Source organism: Onychostruthus taczanowskii, unplaced genomic scaffold (genome assembly GCF_017590055.1).
Source record: "Onychostruthus taczanowskii isolate IOZ18803 unplaced genomic scaffold, ASM1759005v1 scaffold65, whole genome shotgun sequence".
NCBI lineage: Eukaryota > Metazoa > Chordata > Aves > Passeriformes > Passeridae > Onychostruthus > Onychostruthus taczanowskii.
In genome coordinates, this window is record NW_024504233.1 from 3,814,122 (window position 1) to 3,830,182 (window position 16,061).

Sequence of the window (16,061 nt, forward strand, 5' to 3'; positions counted from 1 at the left end):
TTTTTTTTTTTAATTTTGGTTCTTGGCTACAGAGACCAGACAGATTTTCCCTCAATGGCTTCTTTTGTCTATTTAGTCTTTGGTGGCAGGGGGGCTTTGAGTTGAGAGAATGTCTCTGCTGTCCTCTCAACCGCTAATTGTCTGAGAGTGATGCAGGGGAGGACATAGTGAGCTGGGGGTACCAAGACTAGAACTGGCACATGCTGACAGACAGCCAAGGACATGGGTATGTGTCCCAAAAGCAGCCCTCCAGGTCAGATTCCTTGAAGCTGCTCACCCTTCACTGTATTCTTCCTGTCATGTGTCAGGGAAGCAGCTCTGCCTTAGTCCATGTGGGAGCAGAGACAAATTCTTGAGATATGTGGGGAGGGACAAGCAGCTGGCACAGATCAGTGATCTCCAGATCCCAAAATTACATCTAGTGTTCCCAGCCTCCAGGTGGACATCCAGGTTTAACTCTTCTGGCAGAACAGCAAACCAAACTGCGGCCTGCTTGTCAAGACAATTTATTTAGCAGGAGAAACAGGAGCTCTGCTTATTCAAAGTCAGTCGTTGAAAAGACTGGATTTCTCCACTGACTGTCAGAGAAGCACAGGGTGGTTTCAGTTGGAAAAGAACTTCAAGGTCATCTAGTCCAACCCCCCTGCAGTGAGCAGGGACACTGTCCACTAGATCAAATGTTTCAGAGCCCTGTCCAGACTGACCTTGAACGTCTCCTTGAATGCTCCTCTATTAGATGATTGAGCTGACCTTGGCTAAGAGTCATTAATCATAAGAGTCCAAAGGCTAAGAGAAACTTAGGCTAAGAGCATAAAGTATACAAGGCATTACACGTTTTTTACAGGGAAAAAAAAGTATCTAAAAGAAGATGGAGTTTCTCAGAGACTGCTTTTTTCTTTTGTTTTTGAGAAGCAAAGGAAAGTTTGTGAAAACTAGGCTTAAAGAACACCAGACTGCAAAGGTAAGCTCTTGTAATGAGGGAGACACTTGAACCAAGGTTGCTCTCAAGAGCCATCTTATATGAGGAAACGAAAGGTTTTACAAATGATAGAACATTACAATTCACTGGTAATGAAATTATAGTCATGGCAAGACTGATTGGCAGATGATGCCATGAAAAAACAGGCTGTGACCATAAATTATAAAGAACTGACTGGGATGAAAATTTCATCCCTGTTGTTACTTGGCAAAAGAAGTTAGCCAGCTTTCTGTTGAAACAATCTTGGGAATTCTGCTGGAAAGCCAGGAAGTTGTTAAACAACTTCATTGTGGTCATGCACCCTACATGGTGAGATTGCCATGACCACCTCCAATACACACCCTACTTTCTGGGATGCATTTTATCAGGCTTGGAAGATAGCTTCACTGAGAATGTTTTGATGTAGTGTAAACAGGCCCTGCTCATGTATTCGAAGGATTTGTGTAGCCAAGCAAGTTGGTGAAGAACAGGACACAGGCATTATCCAAATGGATTAGGGTACATGAGTCCTGCTCTTTACAAAGCAAACTTCATTGGCATGTTGGAAACCTAAATATTGCTGGAATTTTTTGGTGGCAGAGAATCCATCAGCAGACCCTGCAGTGCAAGGATGATGGTGGCTAAATTCTAAGAGAATTTAGTGTCTCTATACTATAAATTTAATACCATACAGAAATAAATCTAATCAAGTCCCCTGGTGCATTTTCATCCATGCAGTGCTGGTGTACTGTCTGAGAATGGGAGTGAGAAGGGAAGGGAAAAGAAATGCTGAGGAACATCTCCAAGAGATCCATTGGATGTTTCAAGGCTGAACACACCTATCCATGGATGTCTCTTTCTCCATGGGAAAGGTGTGGGACAGGCAAGGGGAGAGCTTGGAGAGGAAATGGGGTATAGTTTGGGTTGGCTCCTGATGTTACTGCCACAGTCTAATGTAGATTGCAAGATACGTTTGATTAAATTCCACACAGGCATACACGGCACAATAAAAGCAGGGAGTAAAGATAAAATATACAAATCTTATCTGCTAGGTATAAAAGATTACAAATTCAATGTATATACATGAGAATACTTAAAAGGATGAGCTGTGCTTGAATCCACAATAGGAAGATAGAAAGCTGCACAGGCCTTTCATGTTTTATTTTTGTTTTAGCACATTTTTTCCCCAACATTACCAGTATCAAGAAGAAAAAATGAGGCTACATCCCAGACTCACTTGAGAAAAGAGATAAAATTTTCCACTTACATCTTTCATTTCTCCAGGGTTTGCAGAAACTTGTCAAGAAGCAGCTTACCTCACGTGAACAGATTCAGAGATATATTTTTATTCACCTTTACAGCAACTACCCACAGTTGCTGTACAAGATTATTTAAGATATTCTGCAAAAGAGTGATGAAGAAAGTCAAACCTAAATAAACAAACCATTTTATGAAACACCTTCTGCTTGCATGGCTAATAGCTCTGTTTTTCAGTTCTATTAATAAGATTAACTTTCTGCTTCCATAAAATCATGATGAGATATGAATATTTAGTAACTAGTATGGTTGTCTGACTTATTCTGTATTTGGACTGATTGTGACTGCCTCGGGCCATTTAGCAAAAAAATTCACATTCCTTTCACACCTGTCCTTGATTGTGGAAGAATTTCTCCTAAGCAGGATGGCTTTAAGACTTACTTTAATATAAAATTGTGTATCTCGTACATTGTGACATCAATCTTGTGCTGTGTTAGTCCCCAGGGCACGACTGGAGACTGCAGAGGGTTTCTTTTGCATCCACCTCTAAGAGCAACTGAGTTGTCACCCAGCCTTTCTGAGTTTTGAGTCATCCTCACCAACTCTTTGGGGGATCTGCTGACTCACTTGCTTTCTTTTAAGTCTTTTTGTCTGTTTGGTGACCAGGGGGTGGATGTCTGCTGTGATTACTGTTGTTTTTATTTGGTCTGCCAAGAAAAGTGCTGGGGCCAGCAGGAAGCCCCCTGCATGACAGAGAGCAGGGCAGGAAGCTGCTGGAAACTTCTTCTATTGCCCAAACCAGCCAGATTATGACAAGTGACATTTCCTAAACTTGCTTGGGTGGCTCCTCCACTGGCTGGTAACTCTGTGAGGCTGATGGTGAGCATGGGGCTTTTCTGTCCTTCAGCTTTCAGTGTAAACTGGCACCTACTGGTAATGAAATGTTGGGGTGTACAACAGTTTTAATTGGGGAATCCTAAAACTATCTAATTACTTTTATTAGCAAAAGCAGGGGCTTTTTTCTCTGTGGGCGTTACTTTTACCTGTTTTAATAATTGACAGACATGGAGCACCCAATATCTGCTTTCACAGTCTGAAATTTCTGGTTTTTCTTAGCTTTTTCCTTTCCTGTATGCACACATGTTGTCCTTGAACAAATGCTGACGCTAAATCAGTACGGGAAGAGTGAAAATTAAAATGAGTGCTGCCCTGTGACTCTTGTGAAAAGCATTCTGGACCTCCTAAGCCCCAAATGGGTCAAATATCTTGGTGCATAGGTGTGCTAGCACTTTTTTTGAGCTCCTGTAGAAGGACAGAGGCCAACAGTGCTCCTAATTAATTATTTCAACTTGCTTGTGGGCACACACAACATAGTTGCAATTTTTTTTTTTTTTTATCAAAAGGAAAGAAAACACTGCTTTTCTTTTTCTGCCTTTTTTTTTTTTTCCTAAAAGGGTCTATTCTAAGAGGGAGACTGCCAGCCTTGGAAGTTCTGGCCTTCTGAGAGCTGACAGAATTTCCTGTAGGAATTGCCTTTATAAAAGCTGTTTCCTATCAGGTTTTTATGTTGCTTTTCCTTTTTTGCAATTCTTCTCTTTGTTCTTAGTCTCTCCCCACTTTTTCTCAATCATTTAACCTGATATGTATATGTCAAAAAAGAGCTGAAGAACATAGCCATTTAGACAGCTAACTTACAGTAACAATTAACTTACAGTCAATATGTGTGTCTGAGCCCAGCACAGTCATGAACCTTATCCACAAGTACTCTTGTTTTACAGCTGGTTAACTGTGATCCTATGAAATAGGATGTCACTTCCTTCCAGGCCACTTCTGCCACACAGGATGACTCACTCTGCATCAGGGGTGTTGCCAGCTGTAGCAATTTATTTACCAATGTATTTTTGTTATTATTCACCCTGTAAGCACTGCAAAGTCACAGAAGTTCTCTAGGTTCTGTGCTTTTAAGGTGCAGTTATTTTACACAAGGATGCTTTTTTTTCTGTGTTGGGAAGAAAATGGCTTTAAGGGGAATATGTCACAATGCTTTGATAGATAATTTCAGTAGGTAAAAAAGGAAAAGGAAAGCACAAATCATGTCTCCACAGGGATATGAGGTTTAATTCTGGTTTCAATTAAGTGAGTGTAGGTTTACTGAATGAAATATAACTGCATCACTTGATCTTTCGGAGTGTTTTAAGGTCAAATTGCATTAAGAGTATGAACTGGATTTTGATAGCAAATAGTAAATATCAGCAAATATGTCTTTGTCAGGATTTATTACCATCAGTACTATTAAAATGTCAGGGAGGACTTTAAATAAACTGTAGGTATATAAAGTATATAGGTACTTTAAAATGTTGGAAAGTGAATAGTTAAAAAACCCAAGCAAGTTATTTGGTTTAGGTACTAAGACTGATTATCTCTAAACCCAAGAATGTTGTGTGAAGCTGAGTTTTTTCCATTATCTATGGGAACCTTCTGCATATGGACAGATGATCTCATTGCATCACTGATAGGGATTTGTGGCAACACCCTTTGATCCTGCTTGGAGTCCCTGCCCCCTTCTCACCTCTATCCTAATCCTTCCCTTCTTCCCTAACGCTTGTTCCATGTGCCTTCCTTGCTGCCTGTCCTGCTGCGTGCCCTCTCAGCTGCAGGCACCACCAGGCTGTTGCTGGACCTGAGGAGCTCCATCAGCACGTTGTTTTCAGAGCTCCTGCCCTGATGGCATCAGCTCAGCGCTGCTTTCACAACAGACGGCTTGTTTTCAGAAAGGGAGGAAAAGTGGGGGAAGCAGCGGAAATCCAACTTTCCACTGGAGATGTGTCATCCCAGCCTGAACAATAGCGAGGCGGCGGTGACTCCGTGCTGCACTGCCTCCGTGCTGGGGGTGCCGGGGGAGCCCTCAGCACAGACATTCCCACCACGCCTCTGTGGGGAGGCACAAAGAGGAATCACCCCACTGATGTGTAATAACAGCCACACAAGTAAAAACAGCTCCCAGCAGCAGGATAATTTCCAGGCGTGCTGACCAGTCTGCTGTGCAGACCTTGTGAACAGTCCGGCTCAGGCTCTTAATGCAAGGACTTCTGTAGCATGCACGTGTTTATTTTAAAACAACAATGTGCATTTTTTCCCAGAACAGACTGTATTTTTTCAGTTCTTTCAGCCACAGGCTGCATTCAGGCTTTCTCGGGATATAACCAAGTTTACAAGGCCTTTCCTTGACTCCCCTATCAATTTTTTCTCAAGGAGTAGTTTCCTGTTTACTGAGAAGGCTTCTGGAGGCACTTTCTCCTGTAAAAGCAGTTTTATGGATTCACAGAATGGCTTGGGTTGGAAGAGACCTTTTAAGGCTCATCAAGTGTAACTTCCTGCCATGGGCAGAGACATTTTGGCTTTGCAGGATTTCTGGATTGTACACAATCTTTACACAATTCCTCAACCTGAAGAATTGTGGGGAGATCTTAGGATAGCAAAAAACTGTAATGCAGTCTATGGCCAGGTCTGGCAGAGCTGATGCCTTTAAGCAACAGAGAGATGAGATCTGGATTATAGTAGGGAAATAACCAAAAGTTCATTAAAAACTACAGTAGCTGAGGTGCATCCCCTCAGATCTGCTTAGGATCATGTCCTTGGATGGCACAAACCATCCGGGTTTGGCATAGCTTAGCTGGGTACCCACAACCAGTTTTCTTGCATTTCTCAAGAAACTTTTAACATTTAAATGGAAAAAGGACCTGGTGGTGGTGGACAGCTGGCTGAACGTGAGCCAGTGTGTGCCTAGGTGGGCAGGAAGGCCAGTGGCACCTGGAATCAGAAACAGTGACACCAGCAGAAGCAGGGAAGTGATTCCTCCCCTACACCCACACTGCTGAGGTACCTTGAGAGCTGTGTCCACCTTTGGGCCCCTCAGTTCAGGAAGGACATTGAGGGGCTGGAGCGTGTCCAAAGGAGGGAACGGAGCTGGGGAAGGGGCTGGAGCACCAGGAGCTGAGGGAGCTGGGAAAGGGGCTCAGCCTGGAGAAAAGGAGGCTCAGGGGGAAATTCTGGCTCTGCACAACTCCCTGACAGGAGGGGACAGCCGGGGGGGTCGGGGTCTTATCCCAGTAAAGAAGTGACAGGACGAGAAGACATAAGGACGAGGGTCCTAAGCTGAGCGAGGGAGGTTGGGGTTGAACATCAGGAAGAATTTCTTCATAGAAATGGTGATTAGACAGTGGAAGGGGCTGCTAAGTCCCCATCCCTGGAGGTGTCCAAGGAGTGGAGTGGCATTCAGGGCTCTGGTCTGGTTGACAAGGCAGGGATCGGTGAAAGGTGGCACTCGATGATCCTGGAGGTTTTTTCCAACCTGAGCGATTCTGTGATTGTGCAAAAGGCGCAGCTTTGCGGGGTGTGCCGGTGCGGAGGCGCTGACAGGCGCGGCGCTCTGCCGTGGTCACTCACTCCGCGCCGCATGAGGGCGAGGGCAAGAAGCCTCGCCGCGCTGTGGGAGCGGGCCCACAGCGGCCATCGCCGCTTTAAGCCGGCACATTCCGCGAGGCGGGGGCAGCTCCAGCCCTGCTACGCTGCGGGACTCCGCTCCCGGCCTGCTCCGCGCCCGCCCCGCCTCGCCTCGCCTCGCCCCGCCGGGCCTCGCCCGTCTCAGCCCGCGGCCGGCGCGGAGCGGTGGCACCCGGCGAGCGAGCGAGCCCCCTCCGTGCCCCCGCCGGCTCCCGCAGCCCCGCCATGGGGGGCGGCGGCGAGCGCTGGGCGCTGTGGCTGTGGGTGCTGTGGCTGTGGGTGCCCGCGCGCTGCGGCGCTGCCATGGACGAGTGCGCGGAGGAGCGGAGCGGGCGGGCGCAGCGCTGCATGCCCGAGTTCGTGAACGCGGCGTTCAACGCTACGGTGCTGGCCACGCACACGTGCGGGACGCCGGCCGAGGAGTACTGCGTGCAGACCGGGGTCACCGGCGTCACCCAGTCCTGCCACCTCTGCGACGCCGCCCAGCCGCACCTGAGCCATGGCGCCGCCTTCCTCACCGACTACAACAGTCCGGCCGACGCGACCTGGTGGCAGAGCCGCACCATGCTGGCCGGCGTGCAGCACCCCACCGCCGTCAACCTCACCCTGCACCTGGGTAAGGACGGGGAGCGACACGGGGCGAGGGCACCGAGGGAGCAGTTAGCCTGGGCAGCAGCGCAGGCTGGGGATGAGCTGCTGGAGGGCAGCTCTGCGAAGGAGAGCTGGGAGTCCTGGCGGACAGCGAGGTGCCCACGAGCATGTGCTGTGCGCAGCGGTGTCCTCGGGTGTGTTAGGACCAGCACAGTCAGCTCTTCAGGGCTGATCCTGCCGCTGTCTTCAGACCTAGTGAGGCACATCTGGAATGCCATGTACAGCTCTGGGCTCCCTTAGGACCTGGAGCAGGTCTAGCAGAGGCGGTGGAGGTGATGGAGGGACTCGAGCATCTCTTCTCACGAGGTGGGAGTGTTCAGCTTAGAGAGGAGATGGCTGAGAGGAGCCCTGTCTGTCCCTGTCTGCAGGGAGGGCTCAGAGGCTGGACACAGCATCCTGCTCCCTGGGCCCAGCAATGGGACAAGAGACCGTGGGCAGAAATGGATGCCCAAGGAAGAACTTCTTTCCTGTGCAGTGACCAAGCACTGGAACAGAGACCAGAGAGGCTGTGGAGTCTCTCACCTGGAGGTATTCCAGACCTGTCAGGACACAATCCTGTGCCATGTGCTCTGGAATGACCCTGCTTGAGGTGGGACCTGATAACCCACAGTGGTCCTTTCCAACCTGCCCCGTTCTGTGATTCTGTGCTGAAAGGTCACCTGCACACCGGGCATTGCTGAGGCCCTGCCTGGGTGAGTGCCAGTAACCAGGCCCTGGGTGGTCCGGTGTTCAGGGGGTGTCATTGAATCCCTGCTCTGCAGCTTCTCAGCCATGTTCACCAGGTCAAAATGAATGCTGCCTGCACCCCATGGTTGTGTTGGGGTGTCCTCAACCGGGGTCTGGCCCTGCACCGGTTCTTCACCCCTCAGCTGATAGCTTACTCACATCTGCTCAACAGTGCTTGGTAAACTTGATTTTCAGCATTCTCCAGTGAATATTGCAGGGATAGCTCCATGCAGTCTGCATTGGAGGTGATGCTGGTTTGTGAGAGGAGAGGCCTCCCTGCCAGAGGCAGCTGGAGTGGAGCAGGTTGCAGTGATCATGTCCCACCCCGTGCACCAGGGATCACAGAGCCATTTAGGTTGGAAAACTAGTAGAAAGAAATGGTTCCCTGTGAGGCTGGCGAGGTACTGGCACAGAGAAGCTGTGGATGCCCCATCCCTGGAAGTATCTTAGGCCAGGTTGGACAGGTCTTGGAGCAATATGGTCTAGTGCAAGGTGTCCCAGCCATGGCAGGGAGTGGAGTGAGATGAGCCTAAAGTCCCTTCCAACTCAAGCCATTCCATGACTCTGTGAAAAGACCTCTAAGATCAAGTCCAACTGGTAACCCAATGCAGCCGAGCTCAGGGTTGGATCATGGAGTTCTCCAGAATACAAGCTTTGGATGCAGGTGGGAGATGTTGGTTTGAAAAGTGGCAGGCACTGTGGGAAATCACGTGTGCAAGGGCACATCTGCTTTGTATCCTCTTACCCTCGGGACAGCATTGTCCTTTAATTGCTGGGTAGGTTAGGTGTATCAACAGCCAGCATTGCTACTGAACTGTAACAGCCAGTCAAAAAAAGAAGGTGAATTTTCTGATTGGTTGTCAATTCCAGAGGTTTCTTTGGGATAAAGTATTTTAACCTTCACTTCAGTTTGTGGACAAGCTTTTCTTTTCTGTTCATTCAGTTATTCAAACTGTCATGACATCGAGGAAGAGTAATCATTTAATAACTGGAAGACAAACCAGCAGAGAGAAAGTTGAAACCACAGCTTATATCCTCATGTCATTAAATCAAGTAAATATTAAAGAAAGCCCCACTGCAGCCATTCACAGCTTCTAATCAAGAGCAGCTGTTGAGCATTGTTTAGTATCAATAACAGTCTGATTCAGGGGAAAAATGGTGTTAGGGCTTGGAGAGCTGGATCTTGTGAGAGCTTGCACCTGCACTGGTGAGATGTAGTTGATGGCACTGAGTCTTGTACCAGGGTCACCTGATGAGCACATCCATGTGCCCCAGAAGCCTCTCTGCCCTAAAGTGTTTCCTTGTGTTTGGAGCTTCAACATAAATATACCACATAAGCATATCTAGTAGTCCCTCTTTATCTTCTTTTCTCTGCACATTAGGAATTTTTTTTCAAATTCTGGAAAGCAAAGATTTCAACTTCTTTCTTAATCACAGTCATCATAATTCTCATTATCAAGGCAAGACTTACAGACCCATCTGTACCACTGCAGTCCTTGGTTTTGTGTATTCATGTGTATATGGGTGTTCTTTGAAAAACAGTACTGGCAGCAGTGTGCTGTGTCCTGGGCTTTGAAGAAGTGCACACATTTTGCTGAAAACATCTGCATCTTCAAAATACTGTAGCACTGCAGCATTTGCATTTGTGTTCCAGGTTTGTTTGCGGGCTCTTGGAGCTTTGGGAATTTGCTTTGCCATGTTTTTTGAGTAGAGTACAACTTTAAAGCAGAAGCTGCCTGACCAACTTTGATATATTTGAGTGGGTTTTTTGGTCTGATTTTTCCTAGTTGGGTTTTTGGGTGGGGTATTTTTAGTATAAAGCCTTTTAAGAATCAGAAGCTTGTTGTGGGCTTGGTGGTGATGAAGTTGGTTTTAAGATGACAGCAGCAAAGCATTTATCTCTCTGCACATGTGCTGTGTGAGTCTCTGCATTGCTGAGTTTGAGGCAGGTTGAAGAGCTGTTGAGTACTGACAGTGCCTTTTTAGCCTGAAATGCCTCAAACTTCTCTGCAGCATTGCTCTTCCCTGCTTTTGTGAGGTCTTAAAACCATCTTTGTTTGGGTGAGCTGCTGGGTGCTGCTTTTGGGTTCTGTGTGCCTGCAGGCACTCTGGTCTGTGGGACACTTAATTATTGACATCACTAAGAGAAAGAGGCAAAGAGCTTGGCAAGTATTTATGCACTCGATAGGACATAAAGGCATTCTGGGGCACAAAGCCCTTTCATGCAGTTAGTTCTGCCTGGTCTTTGAGGATTAAGCTCTGTGCTCAGACCCATGTCCTTATTTGATGCTGCAATTGCCTTCATTTCTGAAAGCTTGGTGTCCTGAATGGTTAATGCTGTTTTGCACCTGGTCAGGACCAGCTGCACTGACTCTAGGTTTCATGTACATGCTGCCCTGTGCTGAGTTTTTTGGCAGTTTGAGATGTCTTGATTAACATCCAGCGATGTTCAGTCCGTGTAGAACAGCATTAACATTTCAGAGGGGCCTGCAAAAGGTCAGTATGAACTGCAGGTCTGTTGCCAACATGTGAATGTGGATTTCTTTGAATCTCCTTACAATGTGTGGTTCAAAACAAGTTTAAAAACCTTTGGTTTTGGGACTAGGTGCCAGCACAAAGTCTGATACAGAAAAATACAGCAAAGATCACTACTACTGAGTTAAAGGCTCAGATCCTGGGAGTGTTTGGAGATGACATCTGTGTCCAGAAGATAGGATGCTCCCTGGGGAGAGGGAATTGGGGTAATTACCACTCCTTGCACCAGGAACATCTGGAGTTACAAAGGCTATTGCTCTTTGTATGAGAGGGTATTAAGACCCCCTAAGTAAGGGTAGGTAAGAGGCCTGGAGACATGCATTTGCAGCTGTAAGTCAGGAGAAGGGGGAGCTGAACCTGTTCGTAGGGTGGTGTCTGGATAATTAGGCTAGTGAGTGAGAGGAGGGGAAAGCATTGCTGTGTCCGTTCTTCTGCATTTCTTGAAAGTATCCCTTGGCTTCCCCATTTTCCATTTCCTCAGAATTTATTACTTATTTAGACTTGACCCAGCCAGTATTTTTTTTTCTTACTGCTCTCCCACTGTGTTCCCATATATTCCCAAAAAAAGGAACTTTGAGGCAGTGGTGCCAGCTTTCAAATAGAAGATAGAAGCCAAGGCCTTACAGTGCGTTGTCTGCTTTGTTTTTGAAGCCAGGGTGTCGCGTTATTTTTACTGTCTGTGCTGTTTGCTTGTCCTGGGAGCACTGGGATAGTTCTGGCATCTCCCCAGTGCTTTGTGTGCATACGCTGGAGCACAGCATTGCTGTAGACCCCTGACACACAGAAACAACGCTGTGTTGTTGAAGATGCTCCCTTGAACACTGGAAGAAGGGGAAAAGAGACAGCATGGAGGTACATGGAGTATTTTTGGTACTGGGTGCTCTTGCTAGGGCAAAGGTTTACGTTTTTTCAGATGTTGTGTCATTTTTCAGAGCAGATTCTCACTCTTTCCTTCTGCAGCTCTAATTTCTAAGTGCTTTCTGTTGTTTCTACACTTTTTTAAATCCACTTCTACGTGTGCCTTTGTGTTTCCTTCCCAACCAGATCTGCTAGAGCCACCTCTCATTTTTCCCCACCACTTTTACTTTCTGGCCAGATCTGCTTGATTTCAGCTATTGTGATTTGTGACTATCCCAGGGTTTTGTTCCTCAGATAAAGAGGAAGCCTCCTCAGCATGCTGGTGGCTGTTCCTTGGTGGGGTAACTCCATCTCCACTGAGAGCAGCCGTGCTTTTATCAGCTGTGAGCTCAGGGATTCCAGTTCCTGGGGCAGGTGACTGTCCACTGCATCCCAGCTGAGATGGTGTCCAGATGTGTTTGACTGATGATGCTGGTGGCCTCAGCTATGAATTCAGGACTATCAGGACAGAAAAGAACAATTCCTTCCTCTTCTGTTATTGCTTCAGAAGAGGAGATTGATTGGGTGCTGGAAGCAGCCCTCTGGTAGGCTGCCTTTCAAGAAGAAAGATGAAATTGCTGGTTGCCTTGGTTAAAAACATGTTGGCTCCTGAAATCCTTACTATAGACTAGCCTGGAAACTCATGTCACCAAGCTGGATGGTGTCTTGTGTACATAAAGTAAAGAAAAACTTGTGAAAGCAGTTGGTTGCTGAAGAAATGAATTGCCCATCTCCTTCACCTCCCCCTTTCCTCCCCGCTCAGTCCTTTATTTGGCTCTGAGGAGAGCGATGATGCTCAGTATATATAACTGTGCCGGCAAAGCATGGTTTGAGGCATGACTGCCATTTGAAGGCATTTACAAGGAAACCCAGGCGAGTTGCCAGTTCTTGTGCTCAGCCCTGGCTTGATTTGCCTGTTGTTTTTAGCAGACCAGAGGTTTTTTTGAGTACAGAAAACCAGTGGGGTTTTTTTTCAGAATGGAGAGCTATAAAATATGACTTGATTTAAGTAGATAGTTTTCAGCACTGGGATGCAGTTGCTCTGTTTTATTCAGTGCAGTGATGCCCTCAGTTTGCCAGTTATCCCATTAAAACTTTATGAGGCTGTGGTTTGCTGCTTTCTTTAGGGAACCACCTTGGTAAAACCAAGTGCAAGTAAGCAGGGTGTATGCACGTGAAGCTTTGCCTAGTGTAACTGCAGTTTAAAAACTCAGTGGTAATTAAGGCGTTGGGAGGATATTTCCAGCTCCAAGGCCGGTGTTCAGGGCGTGTCGGGAGCCTGGGCTTTGCCGTGGTATTTGTGGAGCCCTCGGGGAGACACTATTTTAGTTGGTCTCGCAAAGGCTTGATTTACATTTTGCAGGTTTCAACACGAGTACTGATGAGATTGGGGCTTTTAGTGGCCAGCAGTTATTCAGTGCAGTTATATAAAGGTATCACTTCCTGCATACACTTCAAATTCCCCAGGTTTTTCTCCTGCTCTGTCTCGGGATGCTGATGCCACTGCATGATGCCTTTGGGAATACTATACTTGGCAGAACACTTACTTTGGGGGATGGAGAGAGCTGGAACTGTGTGGTATTTTGCTGCAAAACCAGCTGCTATTTGTGGTGCTTCCCCTGAGTTGGTAGAAGAAATAGTTGCAGGTTTTCACACACGGTTTCTTTTGTAGGTTTAAACCTTCAAAAGTTTGCTGCTCAGAATTGTTAGTGTGCTGAAAAGCTTCTGGCTTGTTAGGTACCGTTTCTCTTGTAGCCTGAGGCTTTGGGAGGCTCTTGTGGCCTCTCTGAGTCTGCAAGTGAAAATCCCAGACTGCCGCTTCCCACAGAGGTGAAAAACGGGATTGCTCTGCAAACAATACTTAGAGAAAAGAATTTCCAGTGTAGATGGATGGGATGGGAAACTTGGATCTTGGGTTCACCATAAGAAGGGCTGTGTTTTGCTTACCACCTTTGTCTGGCTAAGACCTCCTGCTTGTGTCCTGGGGCCCTAATTCAATGCTCACTGCCACTGATGAGGCCATGCTGAGTGATTTTAACCTCTGGCTGCATGTTCTCCCCATGGGTTAACTGGGATTTGGGATCTGGCATGTTAAACATGACATCTAAAGTCACCGTCTCTGGTCTGTAATAACCTTTGGAAGCTCACCCTGCCCCCCAAGGAAGCTCTGGCATGCCAGGAGCCATTCAAGCCTGCTATTGCACATCTCTTAACCATGGGATCTTGCTTATTGGTGGCTACCACTGTGTGCTTTGATCAGAAAATAACATGAGTTTCATAGTTTCATCATGAACTGCACAAATCTTGCTGGGTCTGCTGTCCCACCACACAGAAAGGAATATGATGTGGCATAACCCTGTGTGTCTCAAATCAAGCTTTGCAGCTTTTAAGTCAGGGATGAATGTGGCTGCTTGTGTTGAGGACATCACTAGCTGTGTTTGAAACTCTTTGTAAAATTAGTATAATTTTTCTCTTAGCCATTTCCAAAGGGTGTACTGGGAATTGCTCTCATTGTCCACAGCATTCCACGAGTAAGGTTGGGTTATTAGCAGTGAGCTGGTGATGTTGCTTGTCACATCAGCATTGATGAGAGCTTCACCACAGCTGCTAATAAACCATGAGATCAGAGAGCTGCTGCTAGTAGGCATGTGCAGTTGTCAAACAGGAGCAGGAATACTGAGAGGAGAAGCTGCTTTTTGTAGCTTGCCAGAACAAAGGTGCAAGCTGCTGGTAGCCTTGGTGGGCTTTTAGGTACTTTTGAGGTAAAACATAATTTTTAGGAATTATTCTCATGTGGAAGCTTGGAAAATGGTGAAAACTCGTCAGCTGTAACAGGATCTGAAATAACAAGGTAATTTTATTTAAATTTAAAGAAAACCTCTGTCTTTTTTTTCTACCAGCCCAGCCCTATTTGAGAGATCTTTCACAAAAAAAAAACCCCAAATTCCCACCACCCCCCTCATATGTTATTCAGTGGTCTTCAGCATTCTGTTTGAAACTGGGTGGCAAAGCACTTTTTGTTTCCATGCTTCTACTTGTTTTAGATATTCCAGTGTGATAGTCATCAAAGAGCTGTTTCCAGTGGTAATCATGCCTGCAGTTCTGACACAACACAGCTGTGTTCAGCAATGGAGAATTTCAAACTTTCCTCGTTTAGGAATATTATCCAAAAATAATTATTGGACCTTTTTTTTTTTCTTTTTTTTTCCTCCTTTGGTAGGTAAACTAGTACCATCTTGTACATGGGAGGTAGATTTCCAGGGAGCTTGAGGCCTTATTTGTACAGTTATTTGGGGGTTTGGTGTTTTTTGTGGGGGACGGGGAAGACTTTTAAGATGTTTGTAGAGATGATATATTGAGAACTTGACAAGACCCAGGGTTTGTGGGTTCTTGGCTCAGCTTTCTGCAATGTTCTCATTTCTGCTACAGACTTTGGTGTGCTTGGAGAACTGTTTATCTGACTTGGCTTTGTAGTGGGTCCTGTGTTTTACAGGAGAACAAGGTAAATGGCTCTTTCATCCTCGGGGGCTTGGGATGCTCCTGTGGGAAGGTCAGGGTGCAGAACCAGGGTTAAATGGCTTGAGGAGTGGCACCTGGCCTGAAGTGGAAAGCAGGCAGATCTGACCCTTCCATTGCTCTTAGCCCTCTGTACTGGAAAGATCACCTCTTAAAAAAACCATTCCAACCCCTCTTAAACCTATCAAATATTCAAACCTGCTTGGTAACAGAGATTGTTCATCACATGTGTGTTCAAGTGGGCAGTGGCTGGCTGAACATTGTAGCCCTTGGTTTCCCAGTGAGTTGCCCGAAATGCTCATTCCTTTTGGTGCTCCAAGGCTGAGAGGGTGCTGTGGAGTTTGGGCTTGGCACCAGCCCAGTTCTGAGCACTCTGCTTTCTTATTACAAGTTGTTTTTGTTTTTTTTTTTTTTTTCCCAAAGTCTGCTTTATAGCTCAACCTACTTGGCATCAAAAAAGGCCTTGTTCCTATCACAGTGAGCAGCTGCTTGTGCAGCATGTTGCACTTGGTCCGGTGTGGTTTATTTTTGTGGGGGGAAAATATCAGGGCTGCTCAACAGGTTGTTTTTTAATTTTTTAAACACTTTTCCATTCCCTGTATACTTTGTTTCAGGAAGGTCAATCTTTCTTATCTTTGAATTAAAAGATAATAAGATAATGTGTCTTGGAGTTTTTTTAAGGAAATGGTTGCATTGAACCTCTTCAAGAGGGATAAAGGGACTGTTTTCTTGGTGCCTTCTTGTACTCCACAACCTTGTAAATACAGAATAAGTCATGTACTTTGAAAGGCTCAGTTTGTTTTGGGTGTATCTCTTACTAAGATTAGTGGAATGAAAAATCAGTCCCTTCTGGAAAAAGTACCATCAAAATGCTTCTTGGTGTCAGTGTGTGGGACTGTTTGACTGAGAGAAAAGAAAATGTTCTTGTCCTGGGTCAGCTCTGATTGCGATGATTATTTATAGTCCCTTCATCTGCAGTCCTTTGCATGCTCCCATCTCGTGGGATATTGCAATGGGA

At 46.2% G+C, this 16,061-nt stretch overlaps 1 protein-coding gene across 1 annotated transcript in view; it reads left to right on the forward strand.

The window, feature by feature from the left end:
* Positions 1 to 6,812: 6,812 nt before the first annotated feature.
* The window catches only part of LAMC1 (laminin subunit gamma 1), a 67,487-nt gene continuing 58,238 nt past the window's right edge, over positions 6,813 to 16,061 (forward strand). Inside the window, exon 1 of the mRNA XM_041420646.1 lies at positions 6,813 to 7,334. Coding sequence (XP_041276580.1) covers positions 6,944 to 7,334 — 391 coding nt within the window. The 5' untranslated portion in view covers positions 6,813 to 6,943. The remainder of the gene's footprint in view (positions 7,335 to 16,061) is intronic.